This window comes from Coloeus monedula, assembly GCF_965178545.1.
Source record: "Coloeus monedula genome assembly, chromosome: 4".
NCBI classification, from domain to species: domain Eukaryota; kingdom Metazoa; phylum Chordata; class Aves; order Passeriformes; family Corvidae; genus Coloeus; species Coloeus monedula.
Window position 1 is genome coordinate 2,220,525 of NC_138784.1, and position 18,390 is coordinate 2,238,914.

At 37.3% G+C, this 18,390-nt stretch overlaps 1 protein-coding gene across 4 annotated transcripts in view; it reads left to right on the top strand.

Annotated features, from left to right (window-relative positions):
• Window positions 1–18,390, top strand: part of ERC1 (ELKS/RAB6-interacting/CAST family member 1) — a 284,042-nt gene that overhangs the window by 134,281 nt on the left and 131,371 nt on the right. For all 4 annotated transcript variants that reach the window (XM_082280692.1, XM_082280694.1, XM_082280695.1 and 1 more), the window contains one exon: window positions 14,409–14,544. In XM_082280692.1, coding sequence (XP_082136818.1) covers window positions 14,409–14,544 — 136 coding nt within the window. The remainder of the gene's footprint in view (window positions 1–14,408; window positions 14,545–18,390) is intronic.

The following is an 18,390-nucleotide window of genomic DNA, read 5'->3' on the forward strand; positions in this document are numbered from 1 at the left end:
AAAAGGTTGAGAGGCAACAGACAAAAATTGCTGCTTGTTCAATATAACTCCCATTGAGATAATTGACAGAAAAACAGTGATCAGTTGGGTACTGATACATTGCCCAGAGAGGCTGAGGAGCCCTCAACACTGGAGATAATCAAAACTCATCTGAACAAAGCCAGGAGCAACCTGCTCTAACTTGGCCTTGTTTTGAGCAAGGCATTGAACCGGGTGATCCTCAGACATCCCTCCAAACAGAATTACTCCATTATTCCGACTTCCTATGGTAAGTTAGTATGTATTCTTGGACAAGATCTACAATTTTTGTGTGGTTTTGGTAAGAACTTTTATGTAATAGTGACCTGATAAAACAGGGTAAACAAAAATGGTCTTGTTATTTCATAGCACTGTACAGCTGTAAGAAAAGAAAGAAGAAAAATTGCGGGGGGAAGAGGGGGAGCGGGGTCCATTGCACTTTTACTTCTTGCAAATTTCTATATGTGTTCTCAGTTTTTAAACAATTTTGAAAAGAATTTCTGCTTTCTGGAATACAGTATCACTGTGATATAGGTCAGAGTGGTATTAGTAGCTTTGTCTAGTAGTTTACTCAGACATTTTTCTTTCATGATTTCTAATACTGCTCTCGCCTTCTTCCCCATCCCTAAACACAGATACTCTCAAACTTTATTGCTGTTAATAGAATCAGAGAAGATAAAATTGGAAATGCTGTTTCACAAATTCTTTGTATGTTCTCAGTAAGCTTTTCTTGCTGGTGAGAGCTTAGACTGGGACAGTGACCTTTAATCTGACAGGGAGGGGATTCACTGTTTCGCCTCTGTAGTTACCAGGTTTGCTCTTATGTCTCATCATTGGGGCTGAAAGAACCATTTTCCATTTGCAGTTTTCACATCCCTTTTTGTCACATCCTTTATCTTGCTCAGGCTCTGGGCAAATAAAATAGAGCATAGTTGACCCTGCATTTTCTTCTCAGCTCACTTGTTGAGACAGCATTTTTCTGCTGTGAGATTTTCAGCTGGCTGGGAAGTTACTCTTCATGTGTTGAGTCTGCGCCAGTGCCTGAACTGGAACCTTTTGTTCTTGTGTTACTTGTGAAGTTCAAGTTCCATTTCTGACCTGCACACAAGGTGTGCCTCAGATGAGGGCATTCGATCGTGATTCAGATGTGCCTTTCACTACTTTACTGATCAGTTGAGAGCATTACTTCACTGGCCACTTAGCTAATATTTGCTGTCCTCATTCCTGTGAAACCAGCTTCCCTAACAGGCCTATGCATCATCTCTGCAAATAATTCCTCATCTTTTGGATGAAAAATACCTTAGATAAGCATAGATATTTATTACAGTCATACAGTTTATAGATTCAGTGAACAGTTCTATTGCTATCAGTCGATTAATTTGAAATCATTCTTAATCACTTTACTGTAAAATGAAAACAAAATTTCTTATCCATGAAATCCCAAGTAGATTATTAGAGATATTGCAAGATATAAAACATGCTTAACATTTTTAGGCTATAATTAAATTAGGAACTCTTTTTTTCCCCCCTTTCTCTTCTATGGCTCTCTTCCATTTCATTGTTCTTTCAGGGTGGTGTTTTCAAGTATTCCCTTCTTCTGCATAACATGTTCTTCATTTGTGAACAATAGAGGGCCCTTTCACACTGGAATATGTCTGCTTTTCTAGATAGTCTTCTTGAAGTACCCCAGGCAATTCAGACAGATTTAATCAAGCTCTCAGTAATTTACTTAATTTCTTCTCATCCAGCAGATAGGCTATTCTTCTTAATTAAAAGAAATGGGGTATTTTTGCTTCCTTAGAGAACAAAATGTTTCCACTTGTCACTTTCTGTTCATGGCTGAGTAATTAACTCCGATCTCCATGGGGTAAAGTGTCTGCTATCCCTTTAGTGACCAGCATACTCAGTTCAATGTGAAGTGCTTTTACAGGGAACATTCCTATGTATCTATTTACAAGACTGAACAGATTTGATAGAAATTGGGATCAAGCATGTTGGTAGTTTTGGGGTGGCGGTGGGGTTGGAATTACTCAGTTCCAGCATCCTTCCTTAAAGCATTTTGGAATGAACCTTACCATTACAAGTAATGTAATTCTTTTTATACAAAACCAAAAATGAGCAAGAATTGCAAACTCGAGTTGCAAAATGCTCCCTGTGAATGCAGGAGAGCTTAGTTTCATCCTAGAAATTACAGCTGCCAGCAAGTAGCAGTTGCCAAGATGGACTGCTCAGGGCCAGCCTTGACAACAAAAGCAAAAGGTGCCAACCCAACAGAAAAGTGAGGCTCCTTTCCTACTAGTTCCTCCTCTCCTGTATTGCTCAGCCCTAAGTTTTTTAGGGTCCTGAGTTGCTCATGCCATGTTTAAAGAAGTCCCACATGCTTGGAACTAAAAGAGAGGTGACCTAATGCAACCTTACCCTACCAGTATCTGTAAGGATAAGGACTCTTACCTTACTTCAGTGGGTGTACTGTACCTTTGAACATGCATTCTTTCAGGAGCACCAATAATGTGTTCATCCTTGGATCTTTTCCTAAGCTTGCCTCACTCTGTAGTAGTCTGAATTTATTTTCACTTTAGTTCCATTAGTTTGCAGTGTTTTAAAACAAGTGTATTCTGAGTTTCCTGATGGTAGGATTCTTGGTTTTGCAGGATGCCCCTGAATTCTCAGGTAATTGTACCAAATTTATTAATGTTCTTAACTTAAAATCAACTACTAGATAGATATACACATTCACTTTTCAGTGTGTAATTTTTCACTTCTGTAAATCAATCAGCAGAATATGTTAGCAATTTCACTTAGTAATAAACAGCTTAGAAATGGGTTTTTAAATTACTAACTCCTAGCAATATATGTAAAATACATAAGAGCAAACACATTTTCACTATTGAGGATGTCAGCATATTTTAAAGGATTGATGCCTCAAATCTTTGTGAATTGTCTTTTCTTTTAGCACTTGCTCCTCTTGCTCATTTTTTTTCTTTTTATCATTTACTTTAAGGCTGCCCTGTATGGCAGAAAAATGGGAGAAAGCATTAAATGAAGTTGATAGTAAAAACTTTATTAGGATACTGCAAAATGACACTTTATACTGCAAAAGTGGCCACTGACTTAGAATGTGGAAATAATGGATTTTCCTGTTGTATTTGGAGTAGAACACTTATATAGAACTGCAACATTTAATGCCATTTCTTCTTAAAGGAAATATTTCATGATCATATGTCCCAATTAAGGGGACTGTTCCCCACAGCATAAGCAGCAGGGAGAGCTTTTGTAGGCACCATGCAGTGGCATTATACAAAGGTTATCAGAGAAATGCAAATAGCTGTATGTTTTCTCTCCTAAGTTCATGGCATGCCTACTTCCCTTTCTTGTATCTCCTGCTTTCAGCACAGGTTTCCCATTTAAATATGGAATATGCAGATGTGTGCTCAGAGAGTGGGGGCATGGTGCACGGTTTCTGACAGTTTGTTTCCTTTGACTGCTTATTTCCGTGTTCTTTCTTAATATGTTTGGATCACATGAACAAATGACAGCTGAAATACAGCTGAAGGAGTCTGCTTTCTATTTTTAAGGGCTTCAGACTTCAGACATTATTGTAACTTGGGCAAAAACCCTATACTGTGAACAAAAGCCAAACATTTGGAAGATTATTCTAAAGTTAAATAGAAGGGGTAAACACATACTATTCCCAATTTCAGGAGCAGGTATGAATTCCTAGTTCTTTTTCATGATGGCTATAATCTTTCCCATGTTATCATTTTTTAAAATAGCTATAAATACCTCTTACTAGTTAGCCAATATTTGTGAGGAAATGATAATTTTGAGCCATGGTGAGTTTGATTTAAAGCTGCATGGCTTTAAAATTTTTAAATTAGTTTAAAGGGTCTGTACACTGTTAATTTCTTTACACCAGTGTGTACAAGCAGAAAGCAATCAATAAGAAGAAACCCAACACCACCTTCAAAGGGATTTCATTTGATTTCTTGACAATTCCAGAGAGGAAGGATTATGTTGTGTGTTTTCTTCTGCATCTTGGAATAGTTGTTTCTTGAATTAGAGGTAGAGAAATTTTATTTCTAAGTAGGACCAGACTGGAAAGCTCCTGTTGTCTTTCTGTATCTTGTTTTGACCATAGCCTCATTAATATGACTTAGATTTTCAACACTGTTTATGTCTCTCAACCTCCAATGTATGCCTTCATATAAAAAGATAGATTATTTATAGAAAATATATTCTATTTGTGTTAGTAATATTCTCCTTGACAGCAAAGGCTGTTGTTTGCTGATATTTCCTGATTAGGGAGTGTTCCTCAATTACTTGGAAAATCAGTTCACTGAAGGGAGGCAGAAAATGTCTCAGTGACATCCTGCATCAAGGCAGTGGCCCTGATAGGGAGATCAGCTCAATTAAAGTCTTAATTTTGCCTCATTTGCCTCAAGGTCACCAAAGAAAAAGTAGTTCAATGGAGTAGTGTAACTGCCTAGATAAAGAATTTATCCTTCTGAGTACACATTCCAAACTAGAGCTAATTTAATTAGCCAAGCTATGATCTCTGAGGCTATCAGTGAGAGTATATTTCAGATATCTGACACATGGGGCATCTTGTCACTGGAGGTTTTTTTTCCGATGTGTTCCTTCATAATATGTTAAAAATTAAAGTATGTATTCATAATACTCATGGACATACTTGTTCTGTATCAGATCCACATGCTGTGGAATGGTAGAAATCCCTCCTCAAATGCATAAGACAGTAACCTTGTCCATGGCTTACCAGGGCTGTTAGAGAAACCTCCAGTGAAGAGAGACTCATAAACGTTGCTTTTCAACACTCACTGAGTTCTCCAGAACCCCAGTGGTATTCACTTAACTGGCAGAATATACCTGGCTGTGTTCTCCTGTGTGCCAGACTGAAAATACAGTGTTACAGCTGTATCAGAGGAGGAGGGACTAAACCATCTGCACTGTTCAGACAGGCTGTGCAGCCCTGTGTGTGGGATATTTATTACAAATAATGCTGCTGTCCCCCATTTGCCAGGCAGTCAAAAGTCTGTAACTAATCATCTCAGTAGGCACTCTTCGTACTAACCCGATGTGGGCTGTCACAGGCAGTGATTCAGAATGTATTTCAGAAGAGGAGATATCTCTTAATAAATGTTTGCTAAGCACCCGAAAGAAATATGCCAGACATGCCGTTCTGAGAGTCTTTGTGGTCTGCATTCGCTACCAGAAATTGGTCTCACCAGTGGATTCCAAAATAGAGCCGTGTCCCTCCCATCTCAGATTCATTCTCATGGTAATGGAGATGCTGTAGCACACATCACAGTTTGATGAGTGTGATAACAGGGCTTTGCAATCAACCCCATCCTTTTGGGTACTTTTCCCAATATAGTCTCTGGGAATGGCCAGCTTTGGATCAGATTTCCTGCAACTTCCTTGCAGCTAACAGAGTAAACACTTTTCAGTTCACATCTGTGTAGAGAATCTTTTAGAAAAATTCATCTCGAAAACAATTTTGGTTTTAAGTAGATAAGATAAATTATATCCGATTTTTATTTGGGCATCTCAGTGACGTAAAATCATCCGGTTTTTAGCCCTCAAATGGACAGGTTTACATTATTTTAGAATGGTCCTGATAGCATCACTTCCTTACATTTTTCCCTACGAGCAAGACTCTGAATGTTCTTGTGCATGTATATCTTCTTATCAGAAATCCTCTTCCACTGAGTTACTACATCCATTGTGCTTTGGTCTTTGTCCTTGGCAACTGCTTGGTTTAATACTTCTTGCTGAAGACTGGATTTTCAGTAATTGTCAGCTTAAATGTGTGAGACATCTTGATTCTTTAACATATGGTTATCAAGGTGACAGAATAATAATGTTCAACTGTTATCCCAAATTCCTTCAAATTTTTAGAAAGGACTTTTCATAGCTTTTTTACATATGGATAGATGTTTCAAGCTACTCTAGCATGGCTCTTAAATGCTTTGCTTTTAAAATTTTCTTCTCCTTACATTATATTTAATTTTTTGTTTGGTTTCAATGGCTAATTTTTACATTTTATTTTTGTTTTAATTATTGTTTGTATCACGTATTGTTCTAGAAGGAATTAAAAGATTGCTTGCCCATCTGAACGAAAACAACTGCTCTATTGTGATTGTTTTCTCTTCTGGCTAGTGGGACTGCAGTTAAAAAAGACGTGTTCTCTTATATCACAAAAATACCCTCTGAAACCGCAGTAAAATGCCATTCATAAGGAAGATTTTATTGCTGTTTAGAAAACGCTTTTTTCAGCCAAATGGTGCAGGTCTCTTGAGCAGAGAGTGGCTGGCTGTGTGTGATCTGTTCACAGGGCAGTTGGTTTGTGAGCTGGAGTTAAAGGTAAAGAGAACAGCACCTTTGGGACTTCTTCCCACACTGTTAGGGCCAAATTCAACTAACCCAGCATGTTGCAGGGGGAAGGAATCCACACCAAAGCCTAATCAGCCATTTTATAAATGTCATTTTTGGCTTTGCATCTGTTTGCTCAATTAACAAAAGCAGGAAAAAAAATACAACAGAACAAACTTATTTGTTGAACTACTGAATCCTTTAATTAAGGGCCTTAAAGTATTACTATTTTTCTTAACAAAGGAACACCCATACCACTATGTTACAGGCTTATTTCAGAGTTCACCTGAAGTTTGTATTTTTAATGTTCCTAGCGACAATAAAAACTAAAAGTTGAAAGGCTTTAAGGTTAAAGGTTTCTTTTCTAGTTCAATTGCTGTCAGCTTTCAAAAATAGTTATCAAACCTGACATATAATTAATTTGATATTTAATCTCTGAAGTCTGATTTAAAATTTTACACTAGTTATGAAATTATGGTAATGTATTCATTATTTTCATCACAGAACTTGCTTCCTAGGAATAGGTGCTGAGAATTTAAGTAGTTGGGAAGCTGCACATTAATTTTATTAGTCTTTTATTTAGCTGCACATTAGCTAGACGAATAGATGAAAAGGATTTTATCTACAAAACTGTAATAAGAGATTAATGAAAACATGAGGTGCTATGGATGTTTACCAGAAGTGTTTAGAGTGTCTTCTTGTACTTGGCCTTGTCTGAAAGCAAACCTGTAGTTTGCTTAATTTGATGTGGACTTGTTGCACTAAAACAAAGACACTTTGTTTAACCTCTGCTTATAATCCCTCAATTTTAGCCAGTTGGTTGAGGAAATTTTTCTTTTCTTACTTTTTTTTTTGAGAATACCAAGACAGCAGCATTTGACTTCGCCACTGTATGTAGCTGGGCTACTGTCTCGTGACTGGAGAGCACCCTGGTTATTTCTGGTGTTGTTTTTTTTATTCCCTCATGAAACATTCCATGTAGCGTTAATAACTTATGCCACCAGTAAATTTCATCTGTTGCTAATGAGTCAGGTGATGTGTTTCTTTTCTGAGGTGTTTCTAAATTATAGGAGGGTTTGGATAGCATTTTTTTATTACATTGAGTTCCTAGATTCATATGGTGTGTGCTCCCCTATCTCTTATCTTCCCATCAGCTGTTTCTGGAAGAACACCTTAGTGTTGTTTTAGCTACAGGGAGAGATATGTTAGCTGATGGGCTGATTGCATCAGGAAATGTGCATTGATATCATGCAAATAATGGTTACCACTGAAGAAAGACAGTGATCCATGTGAAGTAGAGATCAGCTTGAAGTCTTGACTTTAACACCTCTTGATTCAGACACTCTTGGGCTCCTGTTCCTAAAATTTGGGGCAAGCTAGTTTCCCACAGCCTTCATCCTTTGCCTCCTCCAGTGCTGACCTGAACACACGCTTTGTTTTTAGAAATCAAAGTTTCCTAGCCTCAGGAAATGAAGTCCACCCCCCATCTCTTAAAGCCACCATGGGACGATTTGACTCACATGCAGCAGCCCAGTTAAATTTTCAGGATCTCTTAATATTTTCATTGGCATTCCTTACCTTGTCATGTAAGTGGTGCAGAACAGCAAGGAACAGTGTAACAAAATGATGAGAGGTTTTGGGAGGCGTTCACAGGCACAAGAGGTAGTTGAGTGCTGTGCAGTTGAACAAGAACAGTTTAAGTGTGGTGATTTGTCTTTTAGCTTGGATGCAATGTGCAACAGAGGTGGTAATATTAAACCGAGTTTGTGAAGCACAGTGCAATTATTGTTTCTTTTAGTTAGGAATTTAATGCACCATTTTTGATCTTGTTATCATGTTGAAGGGCAGTGACAAACTAGTTGAGAAGCTGGAACTGCTACATAGAGCCAAACAAAGCAAAGGAAAAGGCCCAGATAACACTTCCAGTTCTTAAAAAAAACCTGACCCAGTCATACTAAATTCTGTGTAGATCTTCAGCAGTGTGTAATTCCGCTGATCCTAATTTTTGAATGCATTAGATGAAGAACTCTGTTCAACCTTTGGCAACTTTCCTTTGACTGTCAATCACACACCCAGCTGTGGTGATGGGGCTGTGTGATGTGGTCAGTCCTGTTTCTTTCATTGCTTATTTATCTTCCTGTCATCACTTTCTTTTTCTTTAGGTTAAGCAATTGAGCTTTCCAAACACTGCCATTATTCTCCATGATTTGGTGACTAACCCTAACTAAGGTGAAGTGAGTTTTGAGCAACTAAAAGCCAAATTGAAACCTTTCAGAACAGGCTTTTTTCTTATTTTCAAAACTAAGTAGCATTTTTGGGAAGAGTTTTTCCTCGCTTTCCTTCTGCTATGTGCCACAGATGTAAATAATTTTCTTTGTGTACCAAAACTACAAAAAAACCCCAAACAAAACAAAAAACCCCAGACAACACAGCTATGTTACTGTATTCGTGATCTTTTAAATTCAGATGTTATGGTTAAGGATATGGCCAGCTAAAATATTTTGTGGGTGCAGACCTTAAAAATAAAGAAGTGACGAAGGAAATTTTGGGGTAAATGTCCTAAGTTGGACACTTCTCTATGTCTCTCAGGACTACAAAACGCTTGGATATCTTGGGCAATGATAGCACCATCCTCAAGGAGGGCAGTGGAGGGTAGGTGCTGATCTATCTCTGGGGACCAGTGATAGGACGTGAGGAAAAGGAATGAAGTTGCATCAGGGCAAGTTCAGGTTGGACATTAGGAACAGGCATTCCTCCCCATGAGGGCACTGGGACAGAGAAGTGGTCACAGCTCCAAGCCTGGCAGAGTTGAAGGCGTGTCTGGACAATGCTCTCCGTCATATGGTTTAGTTTTAGGTAGTCCTGCAACAAGCAGGGAGTTGGACTCGATGATCCTAATGGGTCCCTGCCAACTTGAAATATTCTATAATTCTATACTATACATTGTAGAATCTAGTATTTCATAACACAAGGTACATTGGCAATTCCAAACTAAGCAACATATTAGTTGGTTGCGTCCAGTTTTCCATGCAGGCTTTTTCAGTCATGTTGACTATTTTATCAGTTTAACTCATGTTGAGAAGCAAAGTGTTCTTTAACACATCAGAAGTTCATCAGGATTAGTAGCTGCAGCAACAGTGGAGTGTCCTGTGGGTGGTGGTAATGCTACAGCAATGAAGGCTCGAGCTCAGCAATCCTTCTGACATGGCTGACAGACACACAGAAATATTTCTGAGTGCCTAAGTCAGATGAGTAAAGCAGGCTGTTTCTATAGCAGTGTACAAGATCTGCATGTTTGTTCCTAGTGTGTGATTCATTGTGTGAACTACAGCATGTGTGTGTACTTTATATTGCAGGGAAGCTTTTGTGGTGGTTCAAAAGCATTCTAAATGTTTACTTAACCCGGATTATTCTAAAAACACTGTTGTGTGTTAGCCACGTAAATGTGAAGGAAAAGTACGTTAAAATATATCATCAAAATTCACATTAACTTATTCATATTTTCAGTTAACATTTTAGCAGCTTCTATTTTACAAGAATAACATCTGAAGTTATGTCAGAAAAGATAACCAGATGCAGATAATAGCTTGCATTATCATGTGTAGCATGAAAATCCATACGAGGAGAGAATTAGCAGCTGTATGTATGCTGATGTGCATTACAGTAACAGATAATGAGATTAGTGTCAAAATGAAAAAAGTATTGACATTAGTACAAAAAAAAAAAAAAATTCATAAAAGCCTTAATAAATAAAAGGGCCTATGTAGCAGTTGGTCTCCTGAGGGAGGAAAAATCTTCCCAAAGACTGATGGGTAGCAAAGTGCCTTGCCGCTTTTCAGGAATGCCTGATGGTCCACTGGTCTTCTATTGTTTCTATTTGTCTTCCTGTTTTGAAATAATTCTAAAATGTGACATCTTCTAGTTTGGAATTTTTTATTGCTTATTGTGATTGTTTGACTTTAGTCTTGCCATGATGTTGGGCTATATTTCAGCACTGGAAATTCAACAATTTCACAGAGAAGTGGAAAGGTGTGGCTTTTTTAAAGTGATGCAGCTTTGTTTCCTTAAAGAAAGAGTAAAGCCATAGATATTCCAGGTTTCAGTCTCCTGATTAGGAAATCTTAGGGGATTTTTTCATCCGGCACATGGCTTAAATTGGGCACCCAAAATCAAAGGATGTGAAATGATTAATTCTGAAAATCTTGGCCTGTCTTTAGTTGAAAGACTTTGGGGTTTATATTTTTAAATTTGAAGCCTGAATTTGATTCTACTTCCTTTTATCTAATATATTCCACTGTAACAGTACTTGATGTGACGTACCGTGAAATGGAGAAAAATCCGAAATAATGGAAGAGAGTTTTCACTTTTGAGGGCAAAATATTTTAGGAGCTGGGCCTCAAAAAAAGATGGTTATCTTAAAATTGCTATTAAAAGTGCAAAAGAAATTGTTATTTCCAAAATAAGTGGGATTCTTCACTGTAATTCAACATAAACATTCTCATTAGATTTTTCTCCTTTTATATATGACTATAACATTTTTTATTATTTGATTTGAGGTGAGAATAAACATCTTCTGGGATGAGGTACTTTTTCTTTTGTTAGTTTTGTTGTTTCTGCTGGTTCCAGTTGGTCTCTTATTTAAAGCTTTATCTCACTGAACGTGAACCGTCTCTCCAGCTTTTTTTAGTATCACCAGAATTCTTTCTCTCTTTGTAGTCCCGTCTTGCAAAGATGTTTGTGTAGGAATGTGTGCTTATGGTAACGTTTAATGCACTGTATCTCTCAGAAGTTCATTAGCTCTTTATTTTATGATGAGAATCCCACATGCACGTTGCAAATTGGTGTTTGGTCAGTTGCTATGTGTGCAAACAGTAGTGCTTTCTAGAAAACATTCATAAACCTCTAAGCTTTTGCCATCATTGTCCATAATTCATTCTTTTTTTACTATCTTTAATCTTGTGGAGGTTTTTTCAGTTTCAATAAAAATTCTCTTAGAGATTAAGGATTTCTTTAAAACTTTAGTGCCCCTTTGATAGGGATATATGCTCTATATATGTGCAGTTGCATTCAAGACAGTTTTAAGAACATTAAGCTTACAAAATGAAGCTGAGGAGGGAGGGAGGGAGGGAGGGAGTTGTAGAGCTTTGTTTCTTTCTTTCTGTTTCTTCCTTCCTAATTAGCTTCCTCGTGCAGATATATTATGAAAACTTTTCCTCTTGACTGTCTCCTCATAAAATGTTTCAGTTGCAGCATGCTCACTTAAGACACATACTTACTGTATTTTATTTTATTGTTCCAGTTGAGTATGTGGGCCAATTCTGCATACATTGTGCAGTGGTGGTGTGAAGATGAAATTGTTCTGTGACAATCATCAGTAGTATTGCAGTGTTTAAAATAGCAACAGAACTGTGAGTGAATGTCTTACTGAGCAGTGAATGTCTTACTGAGCAGTGAATATTAAGCAAGCTTTTGAGGTCTCTTGGTATTAAAAATATGAGTATGTATTTAAATATTTTTAAAGATTATTTGCATGTATAAAAGATGATTCTCTGACTGGCTTTGAAAACTGAAAGTTATCTGGCAGAGAAGGAAGAGCATTCTTTACTGAACCACAGTATGACATCTTCAGAGTTTCACAGAACTTTCATGGTGCAAACATTAAAGGTCTGTGGAGTTGTATATGCTGAACCTTTTACGTGATTATCTGCATGTGGTTGTGTAAAAGTGAGAATTTTCATTTGGTACCACAGACATTGAGATGAGATGTGTTTTTATGTATCAAGTGACTCCAAGTCTTTTTGGTTTTATAGATTTGGAGTTTCATGTGACCTCAGTTTTACAGAATTAAACAGTTGGGGAAATTGTAGTTAATGCCAAAGATAACTATATCATTTCAAAGGTTTATGGCCCAACTTTTGTTCCTTTTTGACATCAAGGGTATGGAGGGATAGTTGTGTCTTGCAGACTGATCTCAGTATTACAAGCACTAGGTAATTTCCAGACTTCCATCTTTTAACTTCAGTAAAGCTTCTCTTTGTCTCAAAACATCTACCTAATATATTAGAATGTAATTTATTTTGGTTCAGACATGAGAAGGGGGTTGTCAATAGCCCATATCCTTATAATTACTCCTTTTATTGGAACTGCGTATTTTGTTTGAAAACATTTTGGACCATGCAGGAGATTACCTATTTCTGACATATTTTGATGAGGGTTGTGGCTTTATTAACATTGTTGTCCTTATCCAACTAGTACGTTATAGCAATAAAGATCAGTTTCCCAATATGTGAATCTAGCTTTGCAAGTTTATAAAAAAATATTTAATTCCTCTAATTTTGATTTAAAAGTTGAGTAGAAATTCTCATATGGAATTGAATGTGTTGGGCTGACATATTTTCATTTTCTGCCTTGACTTAGCTGTACTTTCTGTGTTTATTTTATTGGACAGATAGAACCATGTATCGTACAAGCTGAGTTGGTGCCAACATAATATTTCCAATAAGTTGTTTAATTACTGAGCAAGTCTGCTTTCAAACTGGGCAGTGCGCCCACTGCCAGTGTGCAGCACTGGGTTAGAATAACTCAACAATTATACTGGTTGTGTTTGAAAAGCATCCTGACTCAAATCAGCTGTAACTCTTGGACAGGGTAGTTAAGTATGCCAATTATTTTTTAACATCATCAGAAAAGGACTTTCCTTCTTTATTGGTCTCCAGAGGCCATCAGCACTTTTTCACCCTAATAGTTTGTTTTAGCACCAAGGAAAATTCGCTGTCTTCGCAGTTTTCCCAGCCTCGGTTGGCTTACATTGGAAAAGGCAGAGCTCAGAGCTGAACCTGCGTATTTTTGGAGGAACTCAAAACACTGACTGGTCATATGCCACATAATTTGAACATAAATATATCACAAAGAGATATGTTCTTGATCATGCTTTTGTTATGAGTTCTGAAGAAAATATTAAAGAAGGGTTGTTTGTGATCTGTTGTAAAAGTGTTTCTGAAATACAGAAGAGACATTCTTCCCTGTCTGTGTGGATAACATACCAGATCTGAAGCTGGTATATCATTCTGTTTTCTAAACAGTAAATTAAAGAGCCGTCTCTACTACTTGCATGATGTTTTGGGGAAATCTTGCAACCAAAGAATCTGTCTTTTATTCCAAAATCCAAATTCCAGATATAATTATGGAGAAAAGGGCTGAGGAAGCAAAGCTAGCCTGTTTTGTTTTGATTGGACTAAAAGTTCAGACTCAAGCTCTCTGTGGTCAGGAGGCTGAGATTAAAGAGTCTGTAATTAGATTCAATACTCCATGTGTCTTAATGCCCTGAAAGGCCAAACCCTTCTCTGCAGGCAGTGGTAGCTGCCAGGATCATCAAAAATAGTCCATAGATGCAAGTGAAAAGGAAATTATGCATGCTTTCTGAAACAGTTTGTTCTTACTTGTTGTGTCTTGCTTCTGTAAAAAGAAAGGATAGGAAATCCCTCAAAATATCAAGAAAATAGGTAGATCTTGAGGTTGAAAAGAAAATGTTTTACTTCTGAAAACAGATTGCCTAGTTCTTGTAGGTAATCCTCTAGGTTCAAGTCATAGTTTTGCTTCTCCTGTTTTCCTCACATTAGATACAGTGATACCCAAAGCAAAAGGTTATTAGATGTGTGTGGTTTTATGTGTGCTCGTGTATGTGTGTGTGTGAACAGAGAAGAGTTTTCTTCTCCAGTCAGAAGAGGACAGGTGCATCTTTTGATTTATAGTTTATGCCAAATAAAAATGAATGCTTTTGTTTCAGAAATTTCCTCGTTTATGTTAACAGTAATGAGCAAAATGAAGCATCCTTTTATCTGAATTAACACTTGAGGGCAGTGCTTGAGGATGAGTTTGGTGCTGGTGACCTTCTGCAAAGGAAGGGGTGGCACTCCACTGTTCCCTGGCCCAGCTGCCCAGCGCCAGGGCTGACGGGAAGTGGCTCCGGACCGCGCTCTGAGCGCTCTTCTCTTTTGCAGGCAAGTTAAAGATCAAAATAAGAAAGTAGCAAATCTGAAGCACAAAGAGCAAGTGGAGAAAAAGAAGAGTGCACAGATGCTGGAGGAGGCCAGGAGACGAGAGGATAACCTTAATGACAGCTCCCAACAGCTTCAGGTAAGCTGGGAATTGAATTAATGCAATTAGGACAATCAGGCAGGCTTATCTGCCTGACTCTCTGCTCTACCTCCTGATCTGTTTTCATAGCTGTTACCCAAGAAATTTGTTACTGATTGTTTAAAAGGACACATCTATCCTACAGCACTTCAGAGAAAGCAGTCTCTCTCAACTGCCTTCATATCTTACTCAATTTCCGTAAGAGGAAAAAATACTTTTAACTGCCAACATGGTTATGAAGTGCATTGTTGAAATAATTATATCAATTCTGTATTGAGATAGGTGTGACATTTCTTTCTTCTCTGCTCTTCTAACTGACTTTTTCTTTAGCTGTTTTGTGTATTTTCCCAGCTGGTTTTACCTTACACTGGTGTCTTTTCTTCAGTAAATGAAAGATAACCAAGTAAGTATTCTTAGAGTCAGCTGGAATTGTTGTGGGGTAACTGCAGGACCATGCTTTCTATGTGTAGTCATTCCTTGTTTGCTCTACCTCATGAATTCTTGGTATGCTTACTAGTCAGTTGGCTTTATTTCTGAAATGATCATGCTGCTGCCCCATGGAGTTATCTGGTCACCTCAAATCTGCCCAGGCATAAGAAAGCCACTGGTATAAAAGCAAGTAAAATACTTCTCAGAGTGCTGTGTGTTGAGATTAGCTGCAGGAGGTTTATCAAATGGTAAGTTTTCAATTGCTGTCATAAAAATATTAAGCTATTGGCGTGAAGTAAAGCAAAGATACCATGATGCTAAGTGTGGAGATAATAGACATTTTGACTGTGTTTTCTTTAATTTACAAAAGTAACTTTCTTTTTGGTGGGTGAAAATAAACATGGTAACAGTACCCAAGCCTGTAGTTTTTCATTTTGTAAATCTTTAAAGAGCAAGCCTTTCTTTGGTGTTTTCCTTTGTTATCCTAGGTTAAATCCTGTTTCTTTTTACCAGCCACATATCTTAATACATCTACCATGAAGACACAGAATACATCCTAAGAGTTCACTAGTAAAGATAAATTCTCTCCTTAATTCAAACAGATACTCCTTTACTTTATTCTGTGGGATGCTGGGGGGATGTTTTCAGCTAAAACTCTGAAAGAACCACAGAAATATGTGTCCATGTGGAATGCTCTCAGATGCACCATTTTGTGGTTTTCCCCATCAGCTCCAGTCCTGTATGTACAGGGCACTGAAATAGTTAACTTCCAAGTGTACGAAAATGATTTCATAACTGCAGCCCTTTATAAAAGGGGGGAATGTGGAATTTCTACATCTGCTAATGGGTTTTGTGGCTGTAATGCTATGGCAATTCACAAGGCTCTCGTTATGTGGCAGCTAAGTTTAAAATAACACAATCCTCCTGCTATTAATGAAATGTCTTTAAAAATTCCTAAAACTACTACAATATTTGGTTAGATTTCTAATCTGCATTTGAGTAAATCTGTATTTCAAGTTTGAAAACACAGCTGGTACTTGATATTTGCCTTGCAGTTACGTGGATGGTGGATTTATTGAATGACACCATTCCATCAGACCATCATCTTTGTTTTTATGTAGCACTTCCAGATTTTAAAAGGGATGGCTTCCTTTCCTGGCTTCCCCCTTCCCCCCTCCCCCAATTATTCTTTCCCTTTTCATTTTCCTACCTTCTTCACATACATAATACACTGAAAAAAGCCTGAAATTTGTTTTCTCTCAGCTTCTATTTGCATACTGAAACCACTTTTCTTTTTTTTTTTTTTTAAGAAACAGTAAATTCTGTAAAATGTTTGTACTGCATAGCAGTGAACAGAGAGTGATATTTCAGTTACTGAAAACTTTTAAGTCCTGTTTAAACTATTTAAGTTTTTGGTATGTCAAGGATGGTACAGATTTGATGGGATCAGTGAGGCAGCTTTTGCTCAGAAATTAGGTGGAAAAAAATGGTGCTGCTTTGCATCAGAGTTCTTTAAGGATGTATAGCTGCCCTTGCAATTTCTTATCCAGTTCTTTACTTATAAAGTGTTTTAAGCAGTTGTGAGAGCATAGATATAAAAATATGAATAGCAGGGATGTCTTCACCTTTTTCCATTCAGGTTTTCCAACTAGAGATCTCTATAGAGCAGTACATACTTTTTTGCACTTTGCTTATGTTGTGTTTTATTCTGCACTGATGTCTGTTGTTTTCTATATAATTACATGCAAGTTTTTCTGACATTGAAAACAGACATTACTAAATGCGTGAAATAATTTAAGATTGAAGTGTGATGTGATAGTCAACACTGAAATGTGCAAGTTATCATGGTATTAATTTTATTTGAGTTTCCCTAGTGCTTTTCCTGCTTTTGTGAACATAATTGTCCTGTTTGGGTGGGCTCAATTTTAGAGAGCCTTTCCCCATATTCAGCACAAGGCTGAAGGGAATGCTTTCATTCACAGATGAAAAAGGTCTGTATGCTCTAATGAAAATATCAGGCTAAGGTAAAATATGGAGTGTTTAATGACAAGTGACAGGTTCAATAAAAGCTCCTTCCTTTAGAAGAGCCCTCTGCTTGTAGCCTCTCTCTCTCAAGGACTGCAACATTTTGGTTTCCTGGAAGTAAAATTTACCCAGGACCACATTTCAATTTGTTAGTTGTGGAGACCTGTCTTCTCTCTAGACTCTTAAAGGGCACTGCCTTGTAATAGATTAAAAAAATTAAACCTGAGAGGACTGTAGATTTTTAACTTTTTTTTTATGCAACCATTGTTGGCTTTGGGGTCAGGACACACAAGCACCAATTTCAGATAATTTTGGTCTTGGTGGTTTTGGCTGGGATTAATAATAAGACATTATGAAATGCTTAAAAATATATGATGTGCATGTTCTTCGGTTGACCGTCTGCAATCCAGTCAAATAAACACGCTCCCAAGCACACAGTGCCCTCCTCTCCTCTCTGTCCCTAACAAGCCTGTGGTTTCTTTCTTCCTGAGTCCAGTAACAAAATGTTCATTTATTCACAGAGCTCTGATGATGGAAATTTGGTATTTTGGGGAGTGAGGGAAGAATGAAAACCATAATGTCTCAATTCTAGGGAGATGGATAAATGGCTTTCCAAATTTGTCTTTTCCTCCTGGGCTCCCTTAAACCACAGCTCTCCAGAGATCTGAGAGGTTAACTAGTGTCTGGTCTATAAGCAGGATAAAAAACCAAACAAACTGCTGGGCTGGAGTAGAAAATTTTTGCTTGAAGTAACTAAAGCTTGGCTATTGTGAAAAATAATTGATATGCTGTTTAGTCCTAGAAAGGTAATGTTTACTGAAACTTCATTATATTTGAATGGATATTTCAAGCTGAAGGAAGTAGGACACTTTCAGATAATTCTTCTGAAAGGAAGTATGCATATTTTCTAATTCTATCACTCTAGCGTCTTCCAGAGTTTTTCCAGACTTTTCAGAATATCTGTGGTGTGGATTTGTGTACTGTTGAATCTGTGTTGCAGCAGGTACCCATCAATCTCTAATTGCTGCTGACAAACTATATGTCCAGATGATGTGTAAGATATAATTGAGTGCTTTAATGAGCTACTGTAGAAAGCAAGTAAACTTACTAGCTCTTTTTTTCTTTTTCCACATCCACATTTAGATAATTTAACGTATATTCCTAATCCATGTATTGTAGATGCAAGTATATGCTGTTTGTTTCTTGTGATAGTGTATTTCTTTTATCATATTGGAAAAAGACCTGTCCTTTCAGTGGAAAGAACTCTACTTTTAACCTAAACAAATATGCAACTTTATGTTCAATAATATTTTTACGGTGATCCAGGCAAAGCTCAATGAAATAAATAAATCAGCAAGTACCTTCTCATCAAATGAACCTTCTATATTCATT